Source organism: Agelaius phoeniceus, chromosome 24, assembly GCF_051311805.1.
Source record: "Agelaius phoeniceus isolate bAgePho1 chromosome 24, bAgePho1.hap1, whole genome shotgun sequence".
Lineage (NCBI taxonomy): Eukaryota > Metazoa > Chordata > Aves > Passeriformes > Icteridae > Agelaius > Agelaius phoeniceus.
The window spans coordinates 1,825,032-1,837,899 of record NC_135288.1 but is presented as its reverse complement, the minus strand read 5'-3'; the positions used below and the strand labels follow the sequence as shown (position 1 = coordinate 1,837,899).

General features: G+C 53.1%; 1 protein-coding gene across 3 annotated transcripts in view; it reads left to right on the top strand.

The window, feature by feature from the left end:
- PAX7 (paired box 7) overlaps positions 1-12,868 on the top strand; it is a 149,139-nt gene that overhangs the window by 87,951 nt on the left and 48,320 nt on the right. For all 3 annotated transcript variants that reach the window (XM_077190196.1, XM_077190194.1, XM_077190195.1), the window contains exons 6-7: positions 2,979-3,144; positions 4,442-4,638. In XM_077190196.1, the coding sequence (XP_077046311.1) occupies positions 2,979-3,144; positions 4,442-4,638 (363 nt within the window). The remainder of the gene's footprint in view (positions 1-2,978; positions 3,145-4,441; positions 4,639-12,868) is intronic.

The following is a 12,868-nucleotide window of genomic DNA, read 5'->3' as shown; positions in this document are numbered from 1 at the left end:
AAAGTGTTTTGGGGCTGGTGCCAGCACAGAGCTTGGTGCAATCCCATGGACGCTGGGGCTGGAGAAGCTGGGGAAGCTTTTCAGGGCTGTTATCCCGAGGTGTGTCCGTGTCCATCTCTTTCCTGGGAGCCGGTGGCTGCTGTCCCAGCCTCCGAGGGAGCAGAGCTGTGCTGTGACTCAGCTTTACAAGGACACTGCTCGGAGCCGTGCTAATCCTGGCTGCTCCGGGGGTTTGTTTGCCCGCTGTCCTTACTTCCCATCCCTAAACTAAAGCCCAGACCCACACACTAAAGCAGAGCAGAACCTGAAAAATAGAAAATCTAAACCTGAGGTATCATTGCAGGCAGGGCAGGGCTCAGCAGGGCTCTGGGAGGAGCCGAGCCCCGAACTCCCTGCGGGGCGGGTTTATCTCTCGAGCTTGTCTAACACCGCGAGCACGATGCTAATCTGGCCATTGATCCCTCCTAACAGTGCCGCTATTATGGCGCTTAATCCTCCGGCAGAATTCCCAGCCTCGCAGAGAGCAGGGACGGGCCAGGTGGCAGCGGGGCATCTCCCTGGGATGGACTTTTGGGGAGCACACAAACCCCATGGTGGGTGTGGGACCTCGCTGTGGAAAGGACCTTGAGACACTGGAGTGTGTCCAGAGGAGGCAACGGGGCTGGAGAGGGGCTGGCAACACAAACCCTGAGAGGAGCGACTGAGGGAGCTGGGGGTGGAGAAAAGGAGACTCAGGGGTGACCTTCTCACTCTCTAGAAGTTTCTGAGAGGTGGCTGTGGTCAGGTGGGGTTGGGCTCTTGCTCCAGGAGCTGACAGAACCACAGGACACAGCCTCAGGGAAATATAGGTTGGATATCAAGAAAAGTTTTTCACAGAAAGGGTGATAAAGTTCTGGAATGTTCTGCCCAGGGAGGTGCTGGAGTCCCCATCCCTGGGTGTGTTCAACAAAGCCTGGATGCGGCACTGGGTGCCAGGGCTGAGGTGAGGGGTTGGGGCTGGGTTGGAGTCCATGATCTTGAAGGTCTCTTCCAACCTGGTCATTCTGAGAATCCCTGTCCACCCCCACAGGCTGCTGGGAGCAGCATCCACCCAAAATCCTGGGGGGCCGGGGATGGGGGTTTGGGGTCAGCAGGGAGAGGGAAGTGAGGAGGGGGGTGGGTGAAGGACCTGCCATGGCCCAGGAGCAGCTCGAGCCTGGGCTGGGCTTTGGCCAGAGGGTGCTGCCAGAAAGTGTGACAGGCAGAGCTCAGGTGTCACCAATGGGGACGTTCTCTGTCCTCCCAGGTGTGACAGGCAGAGCTCAGGTGTCACCCATGGGATGTTCTCTGTCCCCCAGGTGTGACAGGCAGAGCTCAGGTGTCACCCACAGGGTGTTCTCTGTCCCCAGGTGTGACAGGCAGAGCTCAGGTGTCACCCATGGGGCCTTTCCTGTCCCCCAGGTGTGACAGGCAGAGCTCAGGTGTCACCAATGGGGCCTTTCCTGTCCCCCAGGTGTGACAGGCAGAGTTCAGGTGTCACCCATGGGGCCTTTCCTGTCCCCCCAGGTGTGACAGGCAGAGTTCAGGTGTCACCCATGGGGTGTTCTCTGTCCCCCCAGGTGTGACACACATTGCTCAGGTGTCACCCACAGGGTGTTCCCTGTCCCCCCAGGTGTGGATTTTCCTGTACCCCCAGGTGTGCCAGGCATTGCTCAGGTGTCACCTGTGGGATGTTCTCTGTCCCCCCATGTGTAACAGGCATTGCTCGGGTGTCACCCACAGGATGTTCTCTGTCCCCCAGGTGTGCCAGGCATTGCTCAAATGTCACCTGTGGGATGTTTCCTGTCCCCCACGTGTGACAGACACCGTTCAGGTGTCACCCATGGAGTGTTCTCAGTGTTCTCTGTCCCCCAGGTGTGACACACATTGCTCAGGTGTGACAGGCACTGCTCAGGTGTGACAGGCACTGCTCAGGTGTCACCCAGGGGGTGTTCTCTGTCCCCCCAGGTGTGACACACATTGCTCAGGTGTCACCCATGGGGTGTTCTCTGTCCCCCCAGGTGTGACATACATTGCTCAGGTGTCACCCACGGGGTTTTCTCTGTCCCCCCAGGTGTGACACGCATTGCTCAGGTGTCACCTCTGGGATGTTCTCTGTCCCCCCAGGTGTGACATACATTACTCATGTGTCACCTGTGGGATGTTCTCTGTCCCCCAGGTATGACACACATTGCTCAGGTGTGACATACATTGCTCAGGTGTCACCCAGGGGGTGTTCTCTGTCCCCCCAGGTGTGCCAGGCATTGCTCAGGTGTCACCTGGGGGATGTTCTCTGTCCCCCCAGGTGTGACACACATTGCTCAGGTGTCACCTGTGGGATGTTCTCTGTCCCCCAGGTGTGACACGCATTGCTCAGGTGTCACCTGTGGGATGTTCTCTGTCCCCCCAGGTGTGACATACATTGCTCAGGTGTCACCCAGGGGGTGTTCTCTGTCCCCCCAGGTGTGACACACATTGCTCAGGTGTCACCTGTGGGATGTTCTCTGTCCCCCAGGTATGACACACATTGCTCAGGTGTGACATACATTGCTCAGGTGTCACCTATGGGGTGTTCTCTGTCCCCCACGTGTGACACACATTGCTCAGGTGTGACATACATTACTCATGTGTCACCTGTGGGATGTTCTCTGTCCCCCCAGGTGTGACATGCATTGCTCAGGTGTCACCCAAGGGTGTTCTCTGTCCCCCCAGGTGTGACATGCATTACTCAGGTGTGACACACATTGCTCAGGTGTCACCCAAGGGTGTTCTCTGTCCCCCAGGTGTGACACACATTGCTCAGGTGTGACATACATTACTCATGTGTCACCTGTGGGATGTTCTCTGTCCCCCCAGGTGTGACACGCATTGCTCAGGTGTCACCTGTGGGATGTTCTCTGTCCCCCAGGTGTGACACACATTGCTCAGGTGTCACCCAAGGGTGTTCTCTGTCCCCCCAGGTGTGGTTCAGCAACCGGCGGGCGCGCTGGCGCAAGCAGGCAGGAGCCAACCAGCTGGCAGCCTTCAACCACCTGCTGCCGGGGGGCTTCCCGCCCACGGGGATGCCGGCGCTGCCCCCGTACCAGCTGCCCGACTCCTCCTACCCCAGCACCACCATCTCCCAAGGTGAGCCCCCATTCCCCTTCCCACCTCCCCTCTGCTGAGGGCTTTGGGGTCCCTTCCAAACCACCCCCGATTCTCTCCTTGGGCCGTTCTGGGCTGGGGCATCCTGGGACAGCTGGGAGCCTCCTGTGGGTTTTGTTTAGTTGGGAGAATTGGGGTTTTTCCTCAAGTCCATGGAAATTCTTCCGTTTTCTCCTCTATCCCACATCCCTTCTGCTGTGTCCCCCTGTGCCATTGCTGGAGTTCTGGACATGGAGCACATCTCAGTAAATTGGGGTTGTGTGGGTGATTGCTCACTGTGGGCAAATCTCCATTCCAGGGTTCAGCAGTGGGAATATTCCAGTGGCAGGAACATTGTTCATTCCAGCTGCCTTGTAAACTGGGGATTTACCCAATGGTGTGGAATTTACCTCATTCTGTGTAAATCTCCATTCTGGGGTTCAACAGCAGGAATATTCCAGTGGAAGGAATATTGTTAATTAGTTACCTTGTAAATTGGGCATTTACCCAATTTACCCAATTGGGCATTACCCATTTACCCAAACAAACCCAAATTTACCCAATTTACCCAATTTACTATTTACTTAAAGTATGTGGGATTTACCTCATTCTGGGTAAATCTCCATTCTGGGGTTCAGCAGCAGGAATATTCCAGTGGAAGGAATATTGTTAATTAATGAGTTACCTTGTAAATTGGGCGTTTACCCAATATTTTATTTATTATTTACCCAAATTGTATGGGATTTACCTCATTGTGGGTAAATCTCTATTCCCTTGTTCAACAGTGGGAATATTCCAGTGGAAGGAACATTGTTAATTCCAGCTGCCTTTGGCCTTTCCCAAGGGATTCCTGGGCTTTTTTGGGGGAGGAAAACAGAATCAAAACAGAAACTTCACCAAGTGTGGAGCTGCTGGCTCCCAGGATGGCCAAGCTGCCATTCCTGGGTTTCCTGGGGGTCTCCTGGGGGTTTCCTGGGGGTATCTCAGGAGTCTCCCGGGGATTTCCCAGGGGTCTCCTGGGGGTGTTCCGGAGTTTCCCAGGGGTCTCCTGGGGGTTTCCCAAGGGTTTCCCGGGGGTATCTCAGGAGTCTCCCAGGGATTTCCCATGGATCTCCCAAGGGTTTCCTGGGGCATCTCCTGGGGGTTTCCTGGGGGTCTCTCAGGGGTCTCCCAGCGGTTTCCCGGGGGTTTTTTGGGGCTTTCCCGGGGGTGTCCCAGGGGTCCCCTGGGGGTTTCTCAAGGGTTTCCCAGGAATCTCCCGGGGGGGTCCCAGCCCGTTGGTGTCCCTGTGTCCCCGCAGACGGCGGCAGCACCGTGCACCGGCCGCAGCCGCTGCCGCCCTCCACCATGCACCAGGGCGGCCTGGCCGCCGCTGCCGCCGACTCCGGCTCTGCCTACGGCGCCCGGCACAGCTTCTCCAGCTACTCCGAGAGCTTCATGAACGCCGCAGCCCCCGCCAACCACATGAACCCCGTCAGCAACGGCCTCTCCCCGCAGGTAGGTGCCCCTTTCCAGCCTTCTCCGCGTTCCGCGAGCGCGGGCAGCTCCGAGCCGGCACCGCGGTTGTTGGGGTTGGGTCGGTGTTGGTGTGGCTGTTGTTGTGGTGGTGGTTGTTGTTGTTGTGGTCAGGAATTCCTGCGGGGAGAGCAATTAGTTGGTTTGTTAATGAGCAGCAGCTCTGTCGTGAGCCCAGCGCTGGTTGTTCCCACAGCCAGGTTGGGGTGAGGGGATCCCTGTGATGGTGTTCGCAGGGGTCTCATGCTGAAGGAAGAGACCAGGATCTGACTCCATGTTTCAGAAGGCTTGATTTATTATTTTATGATATATATTGCATTAAAACTATACTAAAAGAATAGAAGAAAGGATTTCATCAGAAGGCTGGCTAAGCTAAGAATAGAATCAGAAAGAATGATAACAAAAGCTTTATCTTGGACTCTCTCTCTGAGCCAGCTGACTGTGATTGGCCATTAATTAGAAACAACCACATGAGCCCAATCCCAGATACACCTGTTGCATTCCACAGCAGCAGATAACCATTGGTTACATTTTGTTCCTGAGGCTTCTCAGCTTCTCAGGAGGAAAAATCCTAAGAAAAGAATTTTTCATAAAAAGATGTCTGCGACAGATCCCCGACACCTGGAGCGCCCCCAAAACCACCCCAGAGCAGAGGGGGCCCTGTGGTGCTGGGGGTGACCCCAAGGACAGCACACCTGAGGGTGGACTCCACAGCTCATCCTGGCTGGCTGATTTAGGCACAACCTGGAGCTCCTCCAGGACTGGCTGGAAACTGAGCTGAGCTCAGAGATGGAGATTTGGGGTTTGATTTGGGGAAATTCATGCAGACAATCCTGCACGAGGCATAGGCGAGCTGTGGAGGGGGGAAGGAGTCTCCAAGCTCACCTTTGTTATCAAGTGGAAATGAAAACGAGCAGCCAGGACTTGTCCTTATCCTGAGGGACACCAAATCCCATTTTTTCCACTCTTGGTTGCTCGTGGGATGTGGAGTTGTGTGGAGAGCAGCAGTTGTTTCAGAGAGATCAGTTTATTTAGGATGGGAAACCAAAATAATTTGGGATGAGGAGGAGAAACGAGGTGGGCACCTGGAATGGAAAAGCTGCAGAGGTTTGGAGTCCAACAAACAGGGACACCAGGGGCTGTGGAGGTAAAGGTGCAGCAGCCTGGGTGTGAAAACAACACGGAGTGTCAGTGAAAGAGGGAAACTTTGCACTTCTCTGGAATGGTTCAAACCCCCCACTTTTGGCTTTGAGTGGGAAAACCGTGATTGGCACAGGGCAGAATGGGAAAATATTGAAATGTGACTGGCACAGCATTGGATGGGAAAATATTGAAATGTGACTGGTATGGGGCTGGATGGGAAAATATGAAAATATTGACTGGCATGGGGCTAGATGGGAAAATATTGAGGTATTGAATGGCACGGGGCTGGATGGGAAAATATTGAAATGTGACTGGCACAAGGCAGAATGGGAAAATACTGAAATGTGACTGGCACAAGGCAGAATGGGAAAATATTAAAATATTGACTGGGACAGGGCTGGATGGGAAAATATGAAAATATTGACTGGGACAGGGCTGGATGGGAAAATATGAAAATATTGACTGGCACAGGGATGGATGGGAAAATACTGAACTGTGACTGGCACAGGGCTGGATATTGCTCCAAACAGGGACATTTGTGGGGGAATAGGCTGATATCCCTCTGACAAGGGATTTCTGAGAGCACTGTGCTCAGGCTCAGAGGATACAGGCTGGGATTGAAAGGCAGGCCTGGGTTAGCTGGGCCAGGGCCCAGGATTAACTCAGATGATCCCAAGTGCAATTTATCCCCACGGAATAAGGCGGGGATGAGATGCCTGGGATGAGCCCCAGGCGCAGAGAAGGCCATCCTGCAATTTCCATTTCCCTTCATCCTCTCCTGCCCAGTCCTGCAGAATCAGGGGCTCGTTGAAAGGACCAGACCGTGGCTTTTCCTCTGCTTATCCCAATCCCAAATTCCCCTGCCCCCAGGCTCAGGCTGGGGACAGATATCCCTGAGCCCATAAGCCCTTTGTACGGGAAAGAGAGGATCCTTTATCTGGCAGGCCTGAAGAAAAGAGAGCTTTGCACCCCCAGGAAGAGGAGATTCCCATTTTCCCAGAGCTTTTAATCATGTGAGGGCCAAGATATCGGTGTGGAAATTCGTCTGTTCCCTTTGTGTGCTGAGAGCCTAACCCAGGTTATTTCCCGACTGCTTTACATTCCCTGATCAAAAAATTCCTGCCTTTCCAAGCCCTCTGCTGTTCCTAGTGGAAGGAGATGAGAAATGCTCCCAGCAGGATGAAGAACTCCTGGATTTGTCCTTTATTAGGGGAGTTTTGGGGGGGGTCTCTTTATGGGGTGCTCTGTGGGATTTATGAGTTGAGCTGAGTACAATCCGGCTATGCCGGGGCATTCCAGGGAAATCCCAGGAAAATTCCACCCTCCCAGCTGCCCAAGGGTCCTCTCTGCAGGGGGAAGGATCAGCCAGAGGGAAAGAGGGGGTTCAGGAGGTGGGAAGAAAGAGGGGGTTCAGGAGAGGGGAAAGAAAGACGGAACTCAGGAGAGGAAAAGGAAGGGGTTCAGGAGAGGGGAAAGAGGGGATTCAGGAGGTGAGAAAGAGGGAGCTCAGGAGATGGAAAAGAAGAGGTTCAGGAGGGGGGAAAGAATTTGGGAGTTCAGAAAGGGGAAAGAGGGAGCTCAGGAGATGGAAGAGAGGCGGTTCTGGAGGGGGGAAAGAAAGAGGGGGTTCAGGAGGGAGGAAAAAAGGAGCCCGGGAGGAGGAAAGAGGGGATTCAGGAGGTTGGAAAGAGGGGGCTCAGGAGGGGAAAAAGAAGGGGTTCAGGAGAGGGAAAAGAGGGGATTCAGGATGGGGGAAAGAGGGAACTCAGGGGGAAAAAGAGGGGGTTCAGGAGTTTGGAAAGAGGGGGTTCAGGAGGAGGAAAAGAGGGGGCTCAGGATGGGGGAAAGAGGGGGTTCAGGGGTGGGAAAGGGGGGGCTCAGAAGAGGATGAAGAGGGAGTTCAGAAGGTTGGAAACCCCACACTGGGAGCTGAGGGTGATGGTGATTTGTCTCTGGCCGGGTTTCTCATTTCCCCCACGGCAGCAGCAGCAGCAGGAGGAGGAGATTTCTTGGCACTTCAGACAAGGAGAGGGGCCCAGGAGCTCCCAGCTTTTGCTCCCTATCCAGTTACCCCAGGATTGGGTGTCCTGGCTGGAATCCACGGGCTGTGCTGGCAGCTGGAGTCTGGGAGGAAAAGCACGGTGTTCCTGTTCCCAAAGAGAAAATGGGGATTTGGGATGGCCACCGTGGTGTTCCCGTTCCCAAAGAGAAAATGGGGATTTGGGATGGCCACCGTGGTGTTCCTGTTCCCAAAGAGAAAATGGGGATTTGGGTGTTCCTGTTCCCAAAGAGAAAATGGGGATTTGGGATGGCCACCGTGGTGGTCCTGTTCCCAAAGAGAAAATGGGGATTTGGGTGTTCCCATTCCCAAAGAGAAAATGGGGATTTGGGATGGCCACTGCAGTGTTTCCATTCCAAAAGAGAAAATGGGGATTTGGGCGTTCCTGTTCCCAAACAGAAAATGAGGATTGGAGTGGCCACCACGATGTTCCCAATCCCAACAGAAAATGGGGATTTGGGGTGGCCACTGTGACATTCCCATTCCCAAACAGGAAATGAGGACGTTTTGTGTAGCCACTGTGGCGTTCCTGTTCCCAAAAGAGAAAAGGGGAATTTGGAGTGGCCGCCGTGGTGTTCCCACCCTCAAACAGGATTTTGGAATGGTCACTGTGGCATTCCCATTCCCAAACAGAAAATGAGGATTTGGGGTGGCCACTGTGACATTCCCATTCCCAAATGGGGATTTGGGATGGTCACTGTGGCATTCCCATTCCTATTCCCGTTCCCATTCCTATTCCCATTCCCGTTCCCATTCCCATCCCCATTCCCATTCCTATTCCCATTCCCATCCCCATTCCCATTCCCAAACAGGGATTTGGGATGGTCACTGTGGCATTCCCATTCCCATTTCTATTCCCATTCCCATTCCTATTCCCATTCCCATCCCCATTCCCATTCCCAAACAGGGATTTGGGATGGTCACTGTGGCATTCCCATTCCCATTCCCAAACAGAAAATGGGGATTTGGGGTGGCCACTGTGACATTCCCATTTCCAAACAGGAATTTGGGATGGCCACTGTGACATTCCCATTCCCATTCCCATTTCCAAACAGGGATTTGGGATGGTCACTGTGGCATTCCCATTCTCATTCCCATTCCCATTTCCAAACAGAAAATGGGGATTTGGGATGGCCACTGTGACATCCCCATTCCCATTCCCATTTCCATTCCCAAACAGGGATTTGGGATGGTCACTCTGGCATTCCCATTCCCATTCCCATTCCCAAACAGGGATTTGGGATGGTCACTGTGGCATTCCCATTCCCATTTCCAAACAGAAAATGGGGATTTGGGATGGTCACTGTGACATTCCCATTCCCATTCCCATTCCCAAACAGGGATTTGGGATGGTCACTGTGGCATTCCCATTCCCATTTCCAAACAGGGATTTGGGATGGTCACTGTGACATTCCCATTCCCATTCCCATTCCCATTTCCAAACAGGAATTTGGGATGGTCACTGTGACATTCCCATTCCTATTCCCATTCCCATTCCCAAACAGGGATTTGGGATGGTCACTGTGACATTCCCATTCCCATTCCCATTCCCAAACAGGGATTTGGGGTGCCCACCGTGGGTCCATCCCCGGCCGTGCTCCCTCTCCGGGGCCGATCCTGCGTGAGCTCTGCCCAACCCTCACACGGGATTTGTTTAGTCCCAGTTTTTCAGCCGCACAAAGCCCGGCTCAGCCGCTGGATCCTCCCGGCTTCCCCAGGCTGCTCCGCCTCCATCCCAGAGCTCAGCTGGGAATTTTGGCTCCCATGACTTCATCCCGGGTGAAATGTCACAAAAACCCCGATGGATTCTGTGACACTTCACCCGAAAACACCAGCCTGGCTGGGCTGGGCTGGGCTGGTGAGGGGTTAAGCCCAGCTGGAAATTAAGCCTGACCCAGCTCCTTGTCCAGGCCTTGTTTCTCACTTCCAGCCCTGGAATGGAAAGAGAAGCAAAGTAAAACTTTGTGTGTTGAGATAGAATAATTGAGAATGAACTAAATACAGTGATGATAATAATAATAATGATAATAATAATAGGCCAGGGTGCTCCAAACCCCATCCAGCCTGGCCCTAAACTCGGTTTTAAGTCCAGTTCTGTCTCAGTCAGGATCTGCCAGCCCTTCAGGAGCTGTGTGTGCTGCACTGGGTGCTGAGGGCGGAGACTGGGGGATTAAGCTGAGTATCAGAGGACCAAAATGGGGCCACTTTGGCTGATGCTGGGAGAGCCCCTCAAACAGAAAAGAAATCAGATTTTTTTTCTGTATTTTCTTCTGCTTTTCACCACCAGCCTCCTCTGCCACGTCTCTTCTGCCTTTTCAAGTATCTCTGTGGGTTTTTGGAGGGTTTGTTGCAGGGTTTGTTTTGGGTGATTTGTTTTGGAGGGTTTGCTTGGGGGGGTTGTTTTTCAAGGTTTGTTTTGGGGGTTTGTTTTGGGGGTTTTGTTTTTGAGGTTTTGTTTTGGAGGGTTTGTTGCGGGGTTTTTTTGGATGATTTGTTTTGGGTGATTTGTTTTGCATGATTTGTTTTGGAGGGTTTGTTTTAGATGGTTTGTTTTAGAGGGTTTGCTTTGGAGGGTTTTAGAGAGTTTGTTGCACTGTTTCACCTCTACAATTCCTGCTGCTCTTTGAGCTCCGGACCCGGCCCTAAATCCGTGTGCCCATTCCCTGCAGCACCTCGGGGTCTCCAAGGGCTTTCCCAGAGCCAAAACCGCTCAGCTTGGAGCAGGTGGGGCTGGAGAACGGCTCAGAATGGGGTTAAAAGGCAGGAATTGCAGACCTTGTCCTTCCTGAGAGCCCAGGATCTCCCAACAGCCCTGCGGGATCTGCGGGGATTGGGACAATTGGGACAATTCCAGAGGCACAAAGAGCCAAGAGAAACTTGGTCACCTCCCCGGAGCTGTGGCTTTCATTTCCTCAGGGCTTGCAGTGCCTTTGGGTTTGTGCTCCCTGAATTCATTCCCAGCGTCTTGGAATTCCCAATCCCAGGTTTGGATCCTCCAGGCTCTGGGAATTCCTTCCCTGATTTCCAGGGATTCTCCTGGCTCTGGGAATTCCTTCCCTGATTTCCAGGGATCCTCCTGGCTCTGGGAATTCCTTCCCTGATTTCCAGGGATCCTCCTGGCTCTGGGAATTCGGGAATTCTTTCCCTGATTTCCAGGGATCCTCCTGGCTCTGGGAATTCCTTCCCTGATTTCCAGGGATCCTCCTGGCTCTGGGAATTCGGGAATTCTTTCCCTGATTTCCAGGGATCCTCCTGGCTCTGGGAATTCTTTCCCTGATTTCCAGGGATCCTCCTGGCTCTGGGAATTCGGGAATTCTTTCCCTGATTTCCAGGGATCTCTTCTGGCTCTGGGAATTCTTTCCCTCAGTTCCAGAGATCCCTCCTGGCTCTGGGAATTCCTTCCCTGATTTCCAAGGATCCTCCTGGCTCTGGGAATTCTTTCCCTCAGTTCCATGGATCCCTCCAGGCTCTGGGAATTCTTTCCCTGATTTCCAGGGATCCTCCTGGCTCTGGGAATTCGGGAATTCTTTCCCTGATTTCCAGGGATCCTCCTGGCTCTGGAGAGGCCGCTCTGTCTCCCTTCTCTCAGTGTCACCAATCCCTTTCTCTGTCTGGTGCCTTTTTTTCCTTTTTTTTTCCTTTTTTTTTCCTTTTTTTTTTTTCCTTTTTTATTTTGTCGGAGACACTGTGCCTGTAATAAGCATTCAAAATGAGTCTTGCTGGGCCAGGAGAAAGGGGAGGGGAAGAAAGAAGGGGAGGAGAGGATGAGATTTGGGGGGGTGGGGGGGGGGATTTGGGGAAGGGGGAAAAGAAGGAGGGGTTTTAAATAGCAAAGAATTAGAAAAAAAAAATCTGATGCAAATCACTGGTAGAGAGAAAATTATGTGCAATTACCCGAGCGATACTGGGCAGCCGTGCCCACCCCAACCAACAAGATCTCATTAACAAGCAGAAAATAAGATTGAAATGGTGTGTAAAAGAGCTGAAAAATGAATTTGAATGCTGCATTTGTCCACAATTACCCCCTCGTTCACACATATTTTATTGCAATTTTTTTATTATTCTTAATCTTTCCATCCCTCAAAGCAGATTGGGAACATCCTGGCATTACAGTTGCTGAGGGAGGAAGCATTAAGGATTCCCCGTTTCCCTGAAAGGAGACCCTTCTCCCGCTCGAATTTTCCAGGCTGGGTTTTGGCCGGCTCAGGATTCATTTCCCGGCTTAGCCGGGTGTAGGGCCGTGTTCTCCTCATCCCTTAACGCTCCCACAGCGGGGCCTTCCCTTCCCCTCTCTCCTTCTGCCTCCAGGCTTTGCCACCTCCGCATCCCCGGCATTCCTGTTCCTCCAGAGGATCCTGGAGCATCCCCACATCCACCCTTCCTTCCTTCCTTCCTTCCTTCCTTCCTTCCTTCCTTCCTTCCTTCCTTCCTTCCTTCCTTCCTTCCTTCCTTCCTTCCTTCCTTCCTTCCTTCCTTCCTTCCTTCCTTCCTTCCTTCCTTCCTTCCTTCCTTCCTTCCTTCCTTCCTTCCTTCCTTCCTTCCTTCCTTCCGCCACTTCCTTCCGCCACTTCCTTCCGCCACTTCCTTCCGCCACTTCCTTCCTTCCGCCACTTCCTTCCGCCACTTCCTTCCTTCCTTCCTTCCTTCCTTCCGCCACTTCCTTCCTTCCGCCACTTCCTTCCTTCCTTCCTTCCTTCCTTCCGCCACTTCCTTCCGCCACTTCCTTCCGCCACTTCCTTCCTTCCTTCCTTCCTTCCTTCCTTCCTTCCTTCCTTCCTTCCTTCCTTCCTTCCTTCCTTCCTTCCTTCCTTCCTTCCTTCCTTCCTTCCGCCACTTCCTTCCTTCCGCCACTTCCTTCCTTCCGCCACTTCCTTCCTTCCGCCACTTCCTTCCTTCCTTCCGCCACTTCCTTCCGCCACTTCCTTCCTTCCTTCCTTCCTTCCTTCCTTCCTTCCTTCCTTCCTTCCTTCCTTCCTTCCTTCCTTCCTTCCTTCCTTCCTTCCTTCCTTC